The sequence below is a fragment of the Microtus oregoni genome, unplaced genomic scaffold (genome assembly GCF_018167655.1).
Source record: "Microtus oregoni isolate MIOR12 unplaced genomic scaffold, Mior012 000002F_ref0000024, whole genome shotgun sequence".
NCBI lineage: Eukaryota > Metazoa > Chordata > Mammalia > Rodentia > Cricetidae > Microtus > Microtus oregoni.
Genome location: NW_024543061.1, coordinates 73,369,108 through 73,390,648, shown reverse-complemented (window position 1 = coordinate 73,390,648; position 21,541 = coordinate 73,369,108). Strand labels below are relative to the sequence as shown.

At 46.4% G+C, this 21,541-nt stretch overlaps 1 protein-coding gene across 1 annotated transcript in view; it reads right to left on the bottom strand.

Moving 5' to 3' along the window:
- Positions 1-21,541, bottom strand: part of Etv6 (ETS variant transcription factor 6) — a 235,564-nt gene that overhangs the window by 25,205 nt on the left and 188,818 nt on the right. Inside the window, exon 4 of the mRNA XM_041634058.1 lies at positions 14,648-14,782. Coding sequence (XP_041489992.1) covers positions 14,648-14,782 — 135 coding nt within the window. The remainder of the gene's footprint in view (positions 1-14,647; positions 14,783-21,541) is intronic.

Genomic DNA, 21,541 nt, shown 5'->3' with positions numbered 1-21,541 from the left:
CTACTAACCCAGCATACCAATATTCTCTCAAGTTCTTGCCTGACTCCTGAACAATACACACACACAGGGGAGACTCAAAAGCCATGGCTGTGGGGCTGGAAATTATGAGAGGTCTCAGCTCCTGGCCACTCGAGTGGAGAAGCAGGTCAGAGACTGAGTCTCATTAAGCTAATGGCTCCATCAACACCCCAGGCTGTCCTTTAACCAAGCATGGCCACATGTTAGTGCGGCAGATCCTGTGTTACAGAACAAAGGAGCCTTGCTGAGAGCTAAAGGCAAAACTGAGGTAGACTTGCTGCAGTAAAATGAAAATTGGCCTCCACACACTGGAAGTGACTGGCTACTAAATTAACTGCAGGAAAGACTATGAGTCTATACTCTTCAGAGGAATACAACGAAACCCAAAGTCTCTACAGTCTATAAACTTCTGTATCAACACGGTTTTTTCTAGACTTAGAAGATGCGATCTATTACTAAAGAGCCACCAACAGAAACAGATTCTGCGACTCTGATGGGTTCAGCTAAAGAGACTTTAAAGGAATTTAAGGTAGCTATAAAGTATTCCAGGGACATCAGTCACAGTGAGTAATGATATACAGGAACTGTCAAAACAGAAAGCTGAAATCTAGGAAAGAAGAATGAAGATTCTAGAACCAAAAATCACATTATATGAAATGTAAGAGTAGACTAGACAGACTTCCTAGCATACTGGAGATGAGAGGAAAGGATTAGAGACTTAATAAAATTAACCACAAATCACAACATCAAGTAGCCAAATACGCCTAGAGTACAGAAAGAACGGGTGGGAGGGGACGGGGAAGAAATAATGGCCAAATTGAAGTGACAAGAGCTACAATGTCAAAAACAAACTAGGAAACTCCAGAAGCTCAGCAAACCCAAGCTGCTTATACACAATGGAAATCACACCCTGGTGCTTGACAGCAAAACCGTTGAAAGTCATGAGAAAAGAGACAGTCTGTGCAGGGTGTGGAGGTGTATGCCTGTAATGTTACCACTTGGGAAGCTGAGGCAGGAGGACTGCCAGCAGTTTAAAGCCAGCTTGGACTAGATACTGAACTTAAGCCTGATCTTGTCTCAAAAATCAGTGCTGTGTGCGGTAGAAATCTTGAATGCAGCATGGGGGCGGCCGGAGAAAAGATCAGAAGAATCATAAGATTCTTCATCCAAACCCTCCAGAATCTGAAACTGAGTGGGACTACAAAATGCCACCCGTGGAAAATGCCGCATCATTGAAATTTGTTTCATCAACAAAACAACTGAAAAATATTCTATCAAATTTCCTTCAGGCTACACGTGTAGTGTGTGTATGAAGTACAAATAGATTTTATGTTTAGACGTGGGCCTCATCACCAACCTGTCCCACTGTAAGTAAAACACTAAAACAACCAATTAAAAAAAAAAAAAGTAACCCAAATCTAAACTTTGTATCCAAGCCTCTTATAAAGGACAGTCAAAGGCAGCCAACAGACATTATGCGGTTGTTACATTATGACTACCTGCTCTAAAGAGGGAGAACCACCAGCCACTTGCAATCTTGAGGCCCCTTCTTAGAGGTTGCTTCACACTTGTATACAACATTTTCCAGCCGGGGGGGATCACTGAAACCATGTGCCGAGGAGCTACTGGGGTTGAGCTGAGGCCCTGGGCTCTGCACTTCTGACTATATAAATGGCCTATATCTTTTTAGGCCTATCTATAAGTATTTATGGGGGATATGACACACTGGGAGGCGAAGAGCCAGGTGAGGTATGGGGGAAACAGTCTGGTGGTGACTGATTCTTGACGGTGGCTGTGGGCACAGGCTGCTTCCTTACAGGGTCCTCTCTACCTTTCTGTAGGGGTTTGATAGTTTCTATTATAAAAGTGTTGTTCTTTTCTTTCCTTCCTTTCTTTTTTCTTTCTTCTTTCTGAGACAGGGTTTCTCTGTGTAGCCTTGGCTGTCCTGAAACCTTCTCTGTAGTCCAGGCTGGGCTTGAACTCACAGAGATCCACCTGCTCCTGCCTACCGACTGCTGGCATTAATGGCATGTGCCTCCTTTGCCTGGTTTTTTCTTTGAGAGATAGGGTCTTACACTGGAGCAGTCCAAACTCAAAGCAATCCTCCTGTCTCTGCCCCACAAGCCCTGGGATTATAGACATGAGCTACTATGTCCATCGAAATGTTTCTTTTTGAAGTCCTGGTAAATCTTGCCCAGATACAGGTTGGAATGGTACGCACCATTTGCCTCATTTTACTTCTGGTACTGACTCAATCGTGTTATCTTATGTCTAATTAAATCTTAATGTCTAAGATTTAATAATCTTATGACAGACGTAATTTTTGGTGACAAGGTATATATTCTTTTCATAGCTAATAAGGTCCTAAATTCTGCCACCCATAAAGAAATTTATGTTTTTTTTTTCCCAGAGTGTGATTACTAAAAAGTAAGGTCAGTTTCATACTAACTTTCAAAAATTTTCTAAATATCTCTCTTTGCTTACAAGAATCCTTACTTAAAAGATTACTAAGGTTTAACAAGATCATGGAGACCGTGTACTAGAAGAAAAAAAAATCCCATTTCCGGAACCCATTTCCTGTCTTCTAAATTACAAAACAGACGCAGGCGTTGGTCAATAATCGGGTTACCTGCAGGTTTTCTTTGATGTCCTGGCTTCAAGGCTAGGGTGTGTGTGTGCAGTTGGGGCAAGCCTTAGGAAGTCAGGGAGGGCTAGGGGTGGAAGCATTTTCATGCCAAGGGGAAAGGGGGAACTGATGTAATGTCCTGGAGAGAGTTCACTCTCTGTTCCTGCCCAGAGCTCGGGGAACAATGAGGGAAGGAAGGAGACAGCACTCCGGATAATTCAACTCAGACCGACTTCAGCCTCGGGATCCTGGGCAGGAACAAGATGTAGAGGAGCTTTATTTATTTATTTCTCTGCAGACACCGCTGCAAGAGGAAGCATTTGATGAAGATGATAACATTAATGGTAGACTAGTGGATCCGAGGGTATTTAATTCCCGGCTCCTAGTGGTCTGGGCACAGCCACCGTGAAGGCCGAGAGGCCTGCGACAAGCCCAAGCTTTGTTTCAGAGCACAGCGCCTGCCCCCACGTATGGAGTGGGCTCTGATGCTCCTGCCCTGCTGCCTGTTGCTCTGTTATTATAAGTTGGCAGCCGAGTGTGGAAACTTAAGAGACTAGAGCCGGCAGGCAGAGGAGCTCCGGACACAGGAAGTGTGCTGCCTGGACAGTGGGTGCATAAAATCCCTCAGATGTAGGGATCTTCTGTCTAAGGCTTTTAAATTTTATTTATTTATTTGGCCTTGATGTCTGGGTTTGTGCTTGGTAAGTTGCACAACTGGAAAACTGGGAAACTGTCCACACCACCCTGGTTCTGAAGGTCTTGATAGTGGAGAGAAGTGCACAAGGAAGAAGGAGGGGAGAGCTACACATAATGAGTGTGGGCATGGAGGCACGGAAGGAAAAAGCCCAAAGCCTGGTGAGGAATATTCACTCTGGCTGACAGCATGCTTTCTGAGCCCAGAGTGTTGTCTTTATAAATGCTGCTAGACACAGAGGATCCCATTCTTTGAAGCAAACAAATCCAGCAGGACTTCAGATGAGAACAAGAGGTCTTATTTTCTTTCCTATCACATTATTGGAAGAGTTGCCTCCACTCGTGAGTTTGAGCCAGGGTCTTGGATGGTTAGTCTAGACAGTCAACTCGATAGGATTTGGAGTCACCGTGGAAACCTAGCTCTGGGTGTGTTTACGGGTGTTCTCAGAAAGCTTCAGGATAAGTGGGAAGACCCTGAATGTGGGTGGCTCCATCCTATGGGCTACGATTATAGACTTAATGAAGTGGGAAGCAAGCCCAGCATTCATGCTTTTTGCTCCCTGACTTTGGATACAATGTGACTGGCTGCTTCACCCTCTTGCCACCAGGCTTTCACCACAATGATGGACTGTACTTTCACAATGGGAGCCAAAACAGACATTCCCTTTAAGGTTTTATTTTTATTTTATTTTATTTATTGCCATAGCAATAAATAATTAATATAGAATCTCAAGTGCATTAGACTGGCCTTGAACTCACTACAAACATTAATGACCTTGAATTCCTGATCCATCTCTACTTGAATTCATCCAAATGCCCCAATTCAGCCACACTATAAACAGTGAATGAGTCTAAAAAGGTTACGGCTAATATCTCGAGGTCATATGACACCTGCTGGCATCCCACGTCATCTCCATGCTATCCTCAGGCTCAGATAATCAGGGAAATCACCAGCTTCTGGTCACTTGTGTTGTACAGTGTTCCAGAAGGGACCACACCTCAGCAGTGTGTAAAAGATTACCAGGAACTATGAGTGATAGAAAGAACTAAACAAAAATTAAAGGCTCTAGTTACAGGTCCCTGAAATGGAATTTAAACTATATTTCACACATAACCTCATATTCGCTTGGTTCCATTACTGGGCTGTTGAACTCTGTTCTCACACCCCAAAACTCATAGGTTCTAACTTTCAGGATCTCAGAATGTGGCCTTATTTGGAAAGAAGTTCCTTGAGGACCTAATTAGTTAAGAGGAAGCTATTTTATGCCCCAGTGAACTTAACAAAAACCTAGAGTCACCTGAGAAAAGTTTCAGTCGCGGGTTGCAAAGATCACATTAGTCACAGGCCTGTCTGTGGAGGGTTTGATTGTCTTGATTGCCCACTGTGGGCAGCACCATTCCCTGGGCAGGTGATTCTGGGCTGTCTAAGAAAGCTAGCTAAGTACGAGCCTGGAGACTCCTAGGGACTAAGCCTAGGAGACAGCCAGCAAGACACAGTCCTCCACTGTTTCTTCTTTTTGTGAAAGGAAGCATGCGGACAAGTTTAGTAAACACAACAGGGCCGGCAAGCTGTCTGTCTTGGCAGCTGCCAGGAGAAGGGGAATGGAGACCAGAAGGAAAGATGCCCCTTGCAAGGGAGCTCAACAAGCAGTCCTGTGGCGAAAAGAAGAGGGGGCTTCAGAAAAAGTGAAAAAGTTCAGAATGCCAGAGAAAACACGCACAGTTCTTGGTCAGTAACTGAGAAAGGAATAAAGAAAAGTAAAAGAAAAGCTAACATTCCTCTGAGCCCTAACTCTGAAAAGCTGGCAAGCTGCATGGCAGAGGCTCCACAGTGCTGTCAGGTGGAAGAGGATTCAAGTAGCTATCCTGCCATGATTTCTGCCTTGAGTTCCAGCTCTGGTTTCCTTCAGCGATGGGACTGCAGCCTGTGAGCGGAAACAAGCCCTTTCCCTCCCCTCAGTGGTTATTTTAGCTTTATATTTATTTAATTAAAACTTCTATTTTATGTGTATGAGTGTTCTGTTTGCATGTATGTCTGTGCACCATGTGCGTGCAGCGCCTGTGGAGGCCAGGAGGGGGAACCGGATCCCCTGGGACTGGAGTTACTGGCAGTTGTTACTGCCATATGGGATGCTGGGAACCGAACCTGGGTCCTCTGGGAGAACAGCAAGTACTCTTCTTCTTCATTTTGTTTTTGTTTTTGTTTTTGTGGGCAGGGTTTCTCTGTGTAACAGCCTTGACTGTCCCAGAACTCATTCTGTAGATGAGGCTGGCCTCAAACTCACAAAGATTCTCCTGCCTCTGTATCCCAAGTGCTGGGATTAAAGGCGTGTGCCACCGCGCCTGGCTGCAAATGCTGTTCCTAACCGCGCCCCCCCCCCCCCCCCCCCCAGCCACCGCTCTAGTCCTAGTGTTTTTCAATCACGGTGTTGTCACAGCAAGAGAGGGGAAGCTATAATACTTTATCTATCAGTATAACTGGTGCCCTTATAAAAAGGAGACTGTGGGCATGGCCACAGCCATGCAGGGAGAATATTACTTAAAGAGCAAAGCAGAACCTCCAAGACAAGCACCACTGTTCATTAACTGCCAACCAGCCTTCTGCAGTCAAGACCGAGTCTTGGACATGTCCTCCTTCTCCACCCTCAAAGAGACCAGCCCTGAACATGGGCTTCTGGCACAGCACACACGAATGCGCCATGTTTGCAGCTGTCAACTTTGTGGTATTTATTATGGCCGCCTAGCAAAACCTATATATCCCTGTTTCCTATTCCTCTTCTTCAAGGTTCAACCTGCGCTTGGCAGGAGACTATCTACTGATAGTCTAGCCATCTCGACTGAATTCCCTTTAGGGCCTAAGAAGTAGACTGACTGGAGTGTATAATAAAACAACAGACCCTAGAATGGTAGAAGTGTTTGATAGATGGGGCTGAAATGGTTCATTCATCTTCCTTCCCTCAGGCAGCAGTGGGGTTAGCTCCCCCAGGGGGCCAGCACTGAGTATCTACAGGTCTGCAGACATAGTTGGTGACAGAGCAGAGAGCTCTCTCGCAGTTTCAACACAGCAGCCAAAAGAAGTGACGTAAGGGATTAGGAAGTGGGAGTGGGTGACAGCTGGAGAGATGGCTGAGAGATGGCTGCTTCTGTGGAGGACCAGGGTTCAGTTCCCAGCCCCCATGTGGCGGTTCACACCATCTGTGACTCCAGTTCTGGAGGATCTCTGCAGGCATTGGGACATACATATGCATACATGCAGGCAAAACACATATACACATCAAAAATCAAGGGGGACTTGGATGTAGTTTAGTTGTTAGAGTGCTTGTCCAACAGGCACACAGTCTTGGACTTGATCCCCAACATTACCTAAACCAGATATGGAGATGCAGACCTGTATTTAAGGCAATCCGTGGCTACATAGTAAGTTTGAGACTAGTTTGGGCTACATGAGACACTGTCTTCAGAAGGGAATAAAAAAGGAAATCTACGGATAGAATTCGAGATGAGCCAATTAGACCTGTAAGGGTAAGTCTAGGCCTGTAATGACTAACAGCCTGGGGTCAGGGCAGCAGGAAGGCAAAGGGCCTTGGAGTCAGGACAGCAAATCAGTAGCCTTCTAGGAGCAGACTTCCTTCTTTAGAGATGAAATTCACTGACCCTAGTTCCTGATCTCGAAGGGACTGGCTAGCTTTTCTCTAAGTTTCCTGAAGACTTCCTGCCTTTCTCTGGAGTTACTCACGCATATAAGAATCTCCCTCCCAAGAAACTCAACCACAGCAGACAGAGGAAGAAGACTGAGGGCTGGTGGGAGATGCCAAGAGACTATGTCCAGTGCCTTCCTCAGCTGTGGCAAACACATGCCGAGGAGGAGAGGATGGAGGTCAGAAGATTAGGGACATGTTGACCCTTGCCCCAAAACAGGAAGGAAGGGTCTTTGCCTCTGTTTCCTCTTCTTTTGGGCAGGAATGGGAAGTGGAGAGCTGGGCCTCCTCTTCATCCCCTGGGACCTTTCATGACCCGCTGCAAGCTTTTAGAATCGCAGCGTTGAGAGAAGTGAGATGGTTATTCTCATGCTCAAATGTGAGAGGAGACAGCCGGTAGATTCACAGGAAGTTCAGGATGGGAGGGTGTAGCAAGCCCCAGGCTCCAGGAGGCAACATGAGTGCCCACGGCCAAACAGGCCATGCTCTGCAAACAGTGAGGACCAACACTGTCCCACAGCAATTCTGATGGAGATGGTGCCCAGCTAGTCCAGATAGGTGTTAGAGGGAAGGGGAGAGGCCTTAACTACGCCTGAGGTGCATGAATCCGACACCTGAGCCAAACATATGGAGCCCTTTCCTAAAGATGGTGGTTAAGAAACCTAGAATTGGAAGGAAAGAAAACAAAACTTAAAGGGACCATTTGTACTCATGCAGAGGTACTCAACCTCACTCGACTGTGCATAAACATGGGCCAGGCTGGAAGGTTTATGCGTATTTTATCACAATTAAGAATTTACAAGAAAAAAAAAAACGCCTTTAATCCCAGCATTTGGGAGGCAGAGGCAGGCAAATCTTTGTGAGTCTGAGGGCAGCCTGGTCTACAAAGCAAGTTCCAGGACAGCCAAGCAGCCAGGACTGTTTCACAGAGAAACCCTATCTTGAAACAACCCCCCTCCAAAGAATTTACAAGAAAAGGATGATTAAGAACTCAGCTAAGTAACGGGAAGACATGCTAAATAGTGACAATGAGTGACATTTACTGGGTGCCTGCTGACAGGGGCTTTTCTGAGGGCCGTTCTCGCTCTAATTAACTTCTTTCTTACATCGTATGAGGCAGGCACTGTTATTTTCCTTCTCTGACACACGGAGGAACTAACTTGTCCCTGAGACACAGAGCAGGTCAACTGGGGAGATAGAAAGTCCCTGAACCTAGGTGGTCTGGCACATGTCCATATGCTCTCTGGCCCCTTCAGATCTTACACAGTAAAAATATGTAACAGAGATGTCACAGCCTAGCTGGTGGCCTCCTCGACACTTCATTTATCACCACGATTCCAGTAAGACTAGAGAATCGTGGTGAGATTTTTACAATCAGCAAGAGGCCGTGGCCTCGGCAGACAAAAGCTTCCTGTCTGTGGTGCCTCTGCAGCCACTGTAAGGACAGGCTGGCTGTCAAGGGTGCTGGCTTCACTCTCAGCGCCCAGCGTCTGATTCAGACCCTGGCCATCGCACGGGATCCTGTCTGTCGCAAGGCTGGGAGGTTTTCCTCATGCTGAGTCTACTTGTCCTGAGAAAAACAACCATCCAGGAGGCTTACTCCATTCAATTTTGAGTAAGCTTCTTAAAATTATGAACTAGGGTTGGGATGTAGCTCAGCTGGCAGATCTCTTGTCCAGTGGTCATGAGACCCTAGGTTCCATCCCTCAGTACCACACAGAACCTAGCCCAGTGGTGTCCTATCAACCCAGTGCTGGAGAGGAAGAGACAGGAAAACCACAAGTTCAACATCATACTTTACTACAGAGTGGGTTAGAGGCCAGCCTGGGCTATATCAACCCTGATTCAGAAAAGTAAAATAGGCCATGAACTAAAAGACCTATTTGGAAGCCTCTGTAATTCTCTTTGACCATTTTTACTGTTTACATTTTAGAGTGCAAGCAACAGGTCGCCTGATCCAATGTACCCTAATCGGGTTCAGAAATTGCCTTAGTACTTAATCTCTATGAAACTGGCTCTTTTTCAATCACAGCCCCCCCCCACCCCCCTTGAGGCTGCACTAACACTGAAAACTTACACAAACATGAGAAGAACACTTTGGTCTGTTGTGAACCTCACCTGGATTTAAATCTTAACTTCGTGTGGCGGGGGAAATGGCTCAGCAAGTAAAACACCCTTGCTGTGTAGCGTGGGGACCGGAGTTCAGACCTGCAGCCACCACAGAAATGCTGGGTGGGTGTGGTGGCCCACCTGTCATCCCAGCAAACGGGAGGCAGACATAGGGGATCCTTTCTGTGCAGGGATCCCTGAAGCAACTGGTGAGCTCTGGATTCAGGTGAGAGACCCTGCCTCATACATATCTAACCTAGGGTGATTAAAGCGGACAGCCGACAGGAACCGCTGGCCTCTACATACGTACGCATGCACACACACGGGTATCTGCACAAAATGTGAACATGCATAAAACACACGAGCGCACACCTGCACAAACATGAGGGCGCACCCGCGCATGCATGCCTAACGCGCACACAAACACGCGCATGCATGTATGCACGCACATCTCCGAACTGCCACTTGGTCTGGAAGCATATTACCTGAATGCCCTCGGTCTCTCTTTCCTCATCTACAAATTTAGGATAATATCACTTGCTTTTAGGCAGGCTGTGAAGATTAGATGATATGAATATTTAAGTGCTTAGGAGGGCTGACATATAGCAGGACTCACTAAGACTTGTCATAAGTCTCATCTTAATTATCTCGGTGAAGTTGTGCTTGATTCCAAAGCAGTCTGTGGGCACCTGGGTTGGCAGAGGTGGAAGGAGTAAGGTTCCCCACAAGGAAGAGACCACACAATGACACTCCAGTGGGCCACATTAGAATGCATGCCACCCTCCTGTTCTCCCCAAAGAGATGCCTGTTCTCTAAGTTCCCGGCTGTTCCCATGTGGTAGCGGCTAGGGGAAAAGAGACAGTGTTTTGATGTGTAGAAATTCTCAGCGTGACTTGAGAATCCCACATGCGCCTTGTTGACAAAAATCTGTCACAAGAGCATCCTCCCTGTCCATTTCATTGACCACCACAGAAACAATCAGCCGGGCGCACGGGCTGTGTATGTGTTGATGGGCGTGTGTGCGCGCAAGTGGTGGAATTAAAAACAACATATACCTCTCAGTATCGCAGGAAAGAGTGAAACGGGGAGTTTAAATGATAAGAGAGGGCAGAGAGATGGAAAGAGAGCATCAGAGGAACCCCGTATCCCTTCTCCCTACAGACTGACCAGTCCTACAGGGTCACTCTGCAGAGCGCTGGGATTTCAGCCCAGACTGACAGCGCTTAGGGGCCCAGTGTCAACTGCATGAACACACTGGGTTCATGAATACAGTCTCTTCCTTTTAGTTAGTTCCATGACTGATTTTGGAAACTACAGCCTTAAAATCAGCAGTCATCACAACTGAATGTAACCAGATAGATTGCTTTTATGGTCGTTTGCTGCTCCACATCGTCGGGAGATGCTCTCTGCCTCCTGGTTCTGGCGCGAGTGCCAGCATCATCGATTACGTTGCCTCCTTTCTATACAACCGCCCACCTACTATCGAACTCATGGGCTACAGATACAATGAGTCATAACAGTCAGAGCAAAGGGATCTTCTGAAACTGCACTTTCCACTACAAGTGAATGAGGTTACTGTCTGATGCCGAGAAGGGCCATGCTGCCAGACGTTCTGATAAGGTGATTGATATAACTGGGACCAGCGGGGCTTCCTGTGCCTGAGCAGCACCAGTGGGCTCAGTCCTGCTTCCCTGTGTCTTAACTGCTGAAGACCCCGAGGGTGAAGACCGGGTCTTGTTCATCTCTATAGCTTGCCTATGTTAGGATTTGAAACCTGTAAGGGACCATGTCATTTAGTCTCCCTTGTCACAGCAAGGGAAACGGAGCGTCCGAGAAATGAGAAAGTTGACTTGTTCTGTTCTGACAGAATTGGGGACTAGAGCCTCATTTCCTGACTTCCAGGTGCTGTTCTTTAAACACACACACACACACACACACACACACACGCACACACAAGCATAGTCTCTCTCTCTCACACAGAGTCACACACACAGAAACCCATGTATGCACAAAGTCTCTCACACACAGAGAGACATACACACAGAGTCACACACACACGTGCGGGCACACACACGCACATCCACAGAGACACATATACAAAGACAGACACACACAGTCACACACGTGCACACACACAGACTCACATGCACACACGTCTGGAGTGGCTCTGGTTTATGCCTGTTGCCCTGGCTTACTCATCGGCAGACTGTTGTGTCTTTACCCCAAGTCTTCCAATAACGAAAGAGACACTGTATAGCCAACCTCGTAATATTTCACCTTCTTCTTCCATAGCTAATAACCGAAGAGCGTGGAAACCGTGTTCCAGATAACTGCTCTGCTCAGGGCCTGGCAGGATTCCAGAAGGTATGCTGTGGAGACTGTTTGCATCTGTGAAGTCACCATCCTATCGAGGACAGGAAGCCCTGCACCAATCCCAGGCTCCCCAGAGCTGGCACTGCCGTGCAGTTGCTCGAGTGGAAGGTGAGGCTTCAATGTACAGGACCCACAGGGACGTTTGTGGGGAAGCCGTCGATAGACCAAATGGGACACGTTTGTTCTGCGATATCAATTCCCATTGTGAAATGACCAGCATCTGTAGCAGCTGAGCTGGTGCTGGGGTGAAGTGAGGTCACGGGATAGATAGATGCAGCCTTGTGTCTGTGTCTCTGTAACAGGATGCTCAGCCTCACAGGGGGTCTGGCTGACAGATACTCAGTGCCTGGCCTCTTTCTCACCTGCCATTCATATACACACAGACTATCTCTACCCCAAGACCTAAGCTCTGAAATGCTCTAAGGTCTGAGATCCCAAGTGTCCACATGACGTCACCTGTGTCAAATACCACACTTGACCTTGGCTGGCGGGTCACATTCAAAACATAGGCACATTAGTCATTTGTAGAAAATTAAAACCGTAAAAATCCTATAAAAGATCATCTTTACACCATGTATATAAGGTATACACAAAATAAACGAATTTCAGAGATAACCTTGGGTCCCATCCTGAGATAGCATATATTTATGTAGATACATTATAAAACCTGAAATGCAAACCACTTCTGATCCCAAAAATGTTGTTAAGGAGTACTCAGCTTTTACCCACAAACACACGCTCAAGCCACGTCAGCAGAAAACATAAATAGTCTTGGGCCAACATAGTTTTGGGTATCCTTCACTTTGTATAAAATTTGGTATGTGTAATTTCATCTTACAGAAATTATTTTGGGCCAGCTCTCCCCATAGTCTGCTATATCCTCTCCCCATATATTGCTATATCCTCACCTGCCATTCGCTGACCCGGTGCCTTCCCAATGTATTACTTGAGACACTGCATGCTGAATGCTGAACTTGACTTTTTTATTTTTTTATTTTTTTGGAAGGACTGAAAGGGGCTGGAGGTGGGAAGGCAAGCCACCGTTTTTAAAGTATAAAACTGGAGGTAGATTCTTCCTTTCACCCCTGGGTCTCAAATGGTTTTTCTGTTGACACTACCTGGGAGATGGGGTCCCCTGTTCATCTGAGATTGGCACGGTGTCCGAACAGACAAAGCGGGAGTGAAGAGGTCCTCAGATCTTTCTTCCTGACTGCTAGCATCAGGGAATGCTGTGGATGCCCTTGGTACTTTTAAGGGCTGATTCGAAAGTGTATCCACCTGATCTGCAGGGCTACGAAGCCCTTAACCTTGGCCTCATTAGCTCTGTTCTCTTAGTGGCTGAGTTCACCAATGACCTCACAGTGCATGCAAGCACAGATCATTTGGGTGCGTGATGGGACACACCTACGTTTCCTTGGTTTGCGGGTAGCTCTCAGAGTTGGCCAGCTTTGTCTAGGAAGGATTAGCCCCTGCATAGAAGAACAACACTCCCCCGCACCCTTCCCACCTACTTCCAAGTAAAATCATACCAAGTAGGAAGGAACCACATGCTTTCAACCACATTTGGGAAGAAAATTCCAAACGAAAATAAATATTTTTCAATAGTAAGAGAAAGAAGGAGGGGGAACCCAACCCGTACCCCGTGTGTCTGAAGAGCCGGGCTGATAACACAATGCCTGCCTTACTGAAAGCTTCAGTGAGCCCACCTCCTCTTCCCTGGAATGGCTCTTGGCTATTATGCAAGCCGGAAATGAGAAAGGCCAGAAGAGCAGGGGAACATCAAACCCGAATTGAGGGGAAGGGATAGCTGCTAAATTTAGACTGGGTTACTGGAGGAGAGGAAAGGCTGAGAGTGGGTGGGAACCTGCCAGAAACAGTGCCTATTCTCTACCTCCTGCTGGAGAGGACCTGCTGAGAGACCCCCCCCCCACACACACACCTGGAGTCAGGCTCTTTTTTGTCACAAGTGCTAATTAAGAGACTACCAAGCCCAAGTTTTTAACTGTCTGACCGCAAAAGAAAAGTAGCGGTCCTGTGTTTGGGAATGATTCACTAGTCAACAAAACTTCCCGAGGAATGGGGCCCTGAAATTGGCTTTAACGAAAATGCATGTGGAAAAGTCCCACACTGTGGTGTTCACACATCTGCATATTGGCTGCCTGCTCCACTGGGAGGGAAGGAGGAAGGGAGGGAGGAAAGGAGGGAGGAGGGAGGGAGGGAGGGGAGGGAAGAGGGAGGGGGGACCTGATGGCCCTGGGAGACAGATTCTGCTCAAATGCCATCACACACCCTGCTATTCAGTGGCACTGAGCACAAAATCACATTTTTATAGACCTGCATCCAACACCCGCTTGTCCAGGACCACACACTCCATGGTTCCCACAAGGAACAGCAACTACGACAGGAGTCTTGATATTGAGCTCACTCCAGCTCTGATCCATGATGGAGAAAGCCCCTACCCAACGCCAACTTCCCCTAGATGGTTTCCGTCCTTCCCTCAGCTTTCATGAGGACCCTGCTCAAGCATATAACTACACCTACAGAATCTCAATTCTCCATACTCTGGTTCCGGGCTAACCTCCTTGGATTAGTTCTCTGGTAGAAAATGTTCATCATTGCTGAAGCAGGGTGATAGATGGCTCACATGGCTTTATTTACCTTGTCCTATATGGATTATATATATTTGAACATTTTCATGATGAATGGGCCCACCAATCAAGCTCTCTATTGCTCTCTCTCTATTCCAAGGCCTTACCCCTACCTAACTGAATATTCTTGCTGTGTATCAGAGCCGTCAAGGACTCTTCTAGTCTCCTCCTCTGATAAAGGTGAACCTGCTTCCTGTACCCGGGCGTCATCTTCCCTCACTCTACACCCCTGTGTATGTTACTGTGATCCGTGTTCACACTGCTGACTGTGAACTCCAGACAGCCAATGTGTTATGCCTTACCAATCCAGGTGACTCCCCCCCGTGTATGAACACGGTAGGTGTATGCACACGGTAGGCACTCAACCCATGTTTCCTGAATGAAGAATGAACTTACAGCAATAAGAGCAGCTTAGCAGTTAACCACTCAACCCCTTGGTTTGCCTAAACCACAGGCAAGCAAAGAGAAGCGCCTTCCAGTACCTTCTTCATGGTTCTGATGCAGCAGGACCTCCGGCTTCGTGTGGATAGAGTTCCCAGGGTGGAAGAAAGGTGAGAAGAGAATGCGAGGTTTCCTCTGCTTCAGAATGTGCTGGAGGAGTTCATAGAGCACATCGCCTGGAGGGAGAGGGAACAAGAGATAGAAATGGGAGGCTTCAGTTAACAGCTACTGAAGGAGCTGCAGAGCTGTGACAGTTGCAGGGGTAAGGAACGGAAGTTAACTCACAGAGCAGACACGGACGGGCACAACATCCGACTCAACATGTCAGGGCTGTGTGGCTTTTAAAAATTACTATTATATGATTTAGGTTAAGTTTGATTTGTGTATATGTGTCTGTGCCATGTGCATGTGGGTACCTGAGGGCCAGAGGAGGGTGCTGTCAAGTAAGTGGTGCTATATGATACACTTACAGTTTGCTAAGTGGGTAGGTGCTGAGGAAAACATTTTCGTAACTACACCCATAATAATAAAAATGACAAGAGAAAATTCTGAGGTGGTGGATATGGACATTACATTTACTACAGTGACGATCTCATGGATCTATAGTTATCTCCAAATTGATCAAATTATATACTTTCTATAGCTCTTGTAAAATCATCAGCTCCCAACAAAGTTGTTTCTACATGCTAAAAATAAGAGCAGGTCATAGTGGTGCACATCTGTGATCCCAGCATTTGGGAGGTAGAGGCAGGAGCAGCAGGAGTTCCAGACCATCCTGAGGATAGCCTGGGCTACCTGAGACCCTGTCTCAAACAACAATAACAAAAACAACAAGTAAAAGAAGAGTAATATACTAAAAAAAAAAGATCAGTGGTTAAGAGCACTTGTTGCTCTTTTAGAGGTCCAGGGTTCAGTTCCCAGCACCTATGTGGTTCACAACCATCTGTAACTCCAGTTTCAGGTATCTGGCACCCTCTTTTGACCTCTGTGGGCACTAGGCAAAAATGTAGTATACACATATACACTCAGGCAAAACATTCAATACATCTAAGGTAAAATGATGTGTATGTGTGTGGGGAGGGGTCAGAGGTCAACTTTGTGCAGCTGGCTTTTCCTTCTACTTTATGTGTGTCCTAGAATCAAACTCAAGCAAGCTGTCATGCTTTTGTGACATATACTCCATCCAATGAGCCACCTTCCTTGCCGACTCCCTTCTAAACAATATCAGTTGTTTAATGTCAAACATACCCAGTCTAAATAAAAAACCATCTAAACAACAGATGGGCTAACACTATAGATCCTCCAGAGGGGGACTCATGGATTAGCTCGGTACGAGCAAAGGGTTCACAACTACATTCGGTTTTGAAGATGTCCCCACGGTACCGACGCTTTAAGCTGCTGAAATGATACCAGAGTGATCTGCTGTTTGATATTAGAGAGCCCATCAGAGGATGATCCCAGAGCTGGGGGAGATTTACGCTGTCCCAATGTCTTCCTATTTTTGTGAAAATACTCTCTTAACATCTCTCTCTGCTTGCACTTCAGAATTATTTAAAGAAAATGAGATCCTTTGGTAGTTACATTTTAAATGTGCAAAACAACTCACGGATTCTTCATAGAATTTTTACCTCACAGATTCTTGATAACAATTTTACCTGTTAGCTAGATGGCGTGGTAGGAGGTTGAAGAGGGAAAATTTGAAGCCAGCCTGGGCTACAGAGTAAGATCCTATCTCATACAACAACAACAACAATGACAACAATGATGACAACAAGAACGACAACTTCTGGGGAGAATACATCTTTCTAACTTGCTCAGAGCCCAGGCTGGGTTTGGAGGTGTTAAAAAATAACAAACTTCATTAGTGTTGGTCAGAAGTGGCCACTCTCTATAAGGAACTGGGGCAGTATGGGGTTGCCCTTTCTTTAAAACTACATCTAGGCATCACCCCCAAGGTCCTACAAGCTCCACGAAACGATCTCAACATTTCAGTGCTCGGAGGAAAGGAATGGTGGGTGCTGTTAACTTGATATTGAAGTGGGTACTGAGTACACACACACACACACACACACACACACACACACACCCTACCACAAACTGGTTCCACCCCTCTCTGGCTTTGATCCAACTTCACAATGCAGGGGAAACTCTATAAGGATGGGTGATTAATTTTTAAAAAACACCACAGGCTGTACTGTCCTCCCCACACTCTTCCTAATAGAGATATGCAGTCAATAATTGTACCAAACAATGGGCCTTTGTCTCTGATCTTAGCCATTTTTAAAGACGTTTTAATTAACAACTTAATTTAACTGTGTATTTTGGGCTACAGATATTGCTATTTTTTCTTCCAAAGCAAGCATGAATGCAGAAACACTCCACGAGTGGTTTTTCCCTCCAAACCTATCTACTGCCTCCCCCCTGTACCAAATCAAGTTCTATAGGTGGTTGCCCTTTCCCAGGTACCCACCCCCACACCCCTAGCTTGCTGCTACTCATTCCACCCACCATCTTTGGATTTCGGTTACTGGTGGGGCAGTTAACTGCTGCCATTTTCAATTAGGAATCAATAAAGCCGGAGACCCCAGTCTCAAGGGGATTTTCTTAGGAGAGGACAGGCAGGTGGACACAGAGGAGCTCTGCCCACATTTTGGAAATGATGTAGCAAAGCAGAACCTGTACTGGGTACCAGGTTGAAACTCTGAAGAGCTGCGAAGGTTTTCAGTGCTCCAAACCAGGAGCCACTGCGGTGGCTCCGACGAGAAGGGAATGCAGAACCCAAAATATAGTCCTATTTTAACGATTCACATTTTAATCTCATACAAAAATAAGTCCCTAATCAACACTTTTTTCTTTCCGTTTAGTGTAATGTCTTCCTAACCCTTCCTAATTTACATGGCCATACTGGGTTTGAGCTTGTGGATTTGATCAATGTTTTATTTTGGCATTATGCAGAATAGAAAACGCAAACATTAAAGAAATGTGCTCTTGATGATTACTATTAAAAAAAAGTCTGCAATTACTGTATCCATTTTGGAAGGGGAGGCCAGGAAATACAAATTTAGTGTCTGTGAAGGGTGTTCAGTGTTATTCCCTCAGCGAGGGGCACAGACTGCAGACGCAGTCAGCCTGGGTACCAGGTCACCTTGAGCAAGTCCCTGGGTGTCTCTGCAAAATGCACACTGTAGCACCTGCCTCTTTTCCTCATCATAAAGGGTCAAGGACAGTAATGTAAAGAAGGACTTGGAACAGAGCTGGTGTGCCCACACCTCCTCAGGCTGGTGAGGGGACCTAAAACAAGGGCCAGGAGGACAAAGCCACTTTTTTTTTCTGAGTTCTTATTTCTTTAAAAATTATTTTATTTATACTGGGTGATAGTGGCACACATGCCTTTAATCCTGGCACTTGGGAGGCAGAGGCAGGTGGATCTCTGTGAGTTCAAGGCTAGCCTGGTCTACAGAGTGAGTTCCAGGACAGATTCCAAAGCTACAGAAAGAAGCCCTGTCTTAAAAAACAAAACACACACACACAAAATGATTTATTGTTACTCTGTGTGTGTGTGTGTGTGTGTGTGCATGTTCATGTGTATGAGTGTCACAGTGCAGGTGTGGAGGTCAGAGGGCAATCCTGGAGAGCAGGTTCTGTCCTTCCACTGTCACTTGTGTTCCAGGCATCCAATTCAGGTCACCAGGCGCTCATGGCAAATGAACTCATCCCATGAACCATCTTGGTGGTCCCTGGAGTTACATTTCTCTACAGTGGAATGGCTAGCTGATGCCTTGGGACCTGCAGGCTACCCCTTCAACAATGCCCTTTAACTGCCTCAGGCCTGGGCTTCCTCATTCAGACTCCAGTCACTGAGTAGAATACTGAGGATCCATTGACTTGGTCCACATAACGAGATGAGCACAGGGTACATAGTAAGAGCTTCTCAGCACGGGCTACAGCCGGCACCAGCTCTACCATCATGCTACCATCCTGATCACTGACATCATCCAAGTGGCCCAGAACAGTCAGGTCCCACATGGAGAACTGAGGAGCAAGGTCTGGGTTCTACATTCCCCTTTGAGAAAAGGGCAAAGAAGGTGAACCAAGGCCTCTCTCTCCCTGTACCTCATCCGGCCACACTGGGCTAAACCCAGGGTTGCTGACATGGGCTCTGCCTTCATGTCTTATTTTTTTTTTCACCAACAGCTGTGCAGAGGGGCTTTCCCACAGAAGAAAGCGGGGGGGGGGTGCATCAAGCAGCATCTGCTGGAGCCTTACCTGATGATGACCATGCAAACGCCTTTCACGGGGCTGGTTAACAGTTATGGAAGCCTGAGTCCCTACTCTGCCAGGGAAACTTAACTTTATGACCCTTGCGTGTGGGCACAGCTTCATCAGACATGGTTCCTCAGCAACCTGAGAAATGGATGCATCAGCTCTGCAGGAGGCAGTACATTGTACAGGCACCGTGTGTAACACTCGGTAGCTCAATGTACCTGTAACAACTGGGGATATTAGGTCTTAAGGATTCTAGAAATGTCTTAGATTGGCTCAAACTTCTGCTCTCTAGGAGTCCCCTTGCTCCCCTTCCCTGCCAAGAAATGGCCTTGGCGGAATAAGTCCTATGGTGGGCAGCCAGCCCTGGCATAAGAAAACCATTTTGTTTTTCGATGACTCTAGTTGGTAAAAAGTTCAGTTGAGTTGGAATCTGGCTTTCTTGAAATTCAATCTTGGCTTCTAGAGTGTTCAAAAACATTCCTTGCCTACAAAATTGCTACAACTTACTAAATAAATGAAGATGGCCCTGCACCTCTCTCCATGTCTACTACCCTCTGGCTCCTCTGATACCCACCTGTTCAGTGGATATATTCTTCAAATCCTTAAATGTGCAGATAAACTCATTTGTCTTTTCATAATAATAATAATAATAATAATAATAATAAATAATAAATTGTGTGTTTGTGTGGATGTGTGTACAGAGGTACACAACAAAGCACACACATGATATTCAGAGGACAGTTTGTGCGAGTTGGTTCTCTTCTTCCAGTATGTGTGTTTAGGATCAAAGTCAGACCACCAGACTTGGAGGCAAGCGCCTTCATTTGCTGAGCCATCATGAACGTGAAACTGGTGACTCGCCCTTCAAAGGTCTGCATACACTAGGACATGTTTTGCTTTGGGTGACTCCTCTTTGAGAAGGCCCACATTGTGCCTTACTTTCTTCCAAGTGTCTCTCTTAACCCTTGTAAGCCTGCATGAAGGACCTTCAAGCTGCTTCACAAAAACCAAGCTAACACGTCTCTGAAAGACAGACGGTATTTGGAACAAGTTGTCTAGTTTCCTACTGAAAGCAAAGCTTGAGCCGTGGAGCTCAACAGTGTGCCTAACTTAGCAAATCTCCATATTCATAGCGCTCAACAGTGTGCCTAACTTAGCAAATCTCCATATTCTCAGAAGAGGAAAAACTGGTCCCAACTAGTGCCTTACAGTACTAGGCAATGGAACCCAGGCCTCTGGATGTGGAGCCAACGGCTGGCTCGACCACACATCTGCATGCAGATGCACATGGCCCAGGCACACAACATGCCGCAGAGGTGGATCTACCATGACGCTGGGAGCTTCACTGACATCTTCCCTGGAGGCAGAGCTGGAAACAAAAATGTCTGTACCTTCCAGTTTTATGTCCTGATACTGATACATTATCCTGGGTCACATATGCACACTGAAACACAAACAGCTTCAACACGTGTATTTTGAAAGCCAGGCAACCTATTCTGAAATCTTAAATCCTACTTTTCTCCCCGTCTTGGTGTGTGTGTGTGATGGAGTGTGTGCACTCGACTGCACAGGTACATGTGTGTGGAAGCCAGTGTCTTCTCCATCATCTCTGTCTTGCAGTCTTGGACATGGTCTCTCAGTGAACTGGAAATCTACCATTTGACTAGGTCAGACAGTCAGTGAATTCTTGGGACATGCCTGCAACTTCCTCGGTGCTGGGGCTTCAGACACACACAACTGTGCTCAGCTTTTTATGTGAGTGCTGAGGATTTGAATTTAGATTCTCAGGCTCACACACACCCACTGAGCTAGCTCTCTAGCTCCAAATTCTATTATCTTATTGGAATTTCTCTCAATAGCTGGGCCGGGTAATCCTGACTACTCAGAAGGCTGAGGTGGAGAGTTGCAAATTCAAGATGCCCCTGGGTAACTCAGAGTGACCTCTGTCAAACAAGGAAGCAAGTGTGTGTGTGTGTGGGGGGGGGGGGGGCAAGGAGCATAAGGGGTGGGTGGAAGGGATAATGGTAAATAAGATTGGAGCTCAGCATGTGAGACTCTCCATTCAATTCTTGGTGGGGGATGAGGTGGTTGTTTAAAACAGCAGAGAGTGAAAAGCACCAGCCTGGTAGTCTAGTCAGTGTTTGAAGATCAAGAACTCAGAGACCCTACTATAAGTGGAGGTGGTGTGGGGGTGGTGTGGGGTGGTGTGGGGTGGTGTGTGGTGCTGAAAATTATTTATTTTACTTTTAGAGAACAGAATTTGGGCTCCAGAGCGAGGCCAGCCCAAGTCTGAAGCCTGGGTCCTGTCGTCAGCTGCCGGTGCTTAGGCACATTATTCTCCCTCTCTGACTCTCAGTTTGATGACTTAGTTAACACTTGCCTCTGCTTCTGCGCAAAATGAGACTAATGCCACAGACCTGGCAGGAGAAAGGGGACAGGCACCAAACGCTGGTCTCACAGAATACACATCTACTAGGTGGCACCTCTTTTATTAACTCCAGGTCATAGTTTCTCAGAAATGCATTGGAGCACAGACACAACCTCACTACGTTTACTTTTGTGTGTGGAGATTTCTTGCTCCTTCTGTTGCCAGAATCATCTCAAAATCTTTGGGTTTCTGTCCGTTAGCATATAGGCAGTTTCAAGGTTTCCCCATAGCCCTCCCTCAT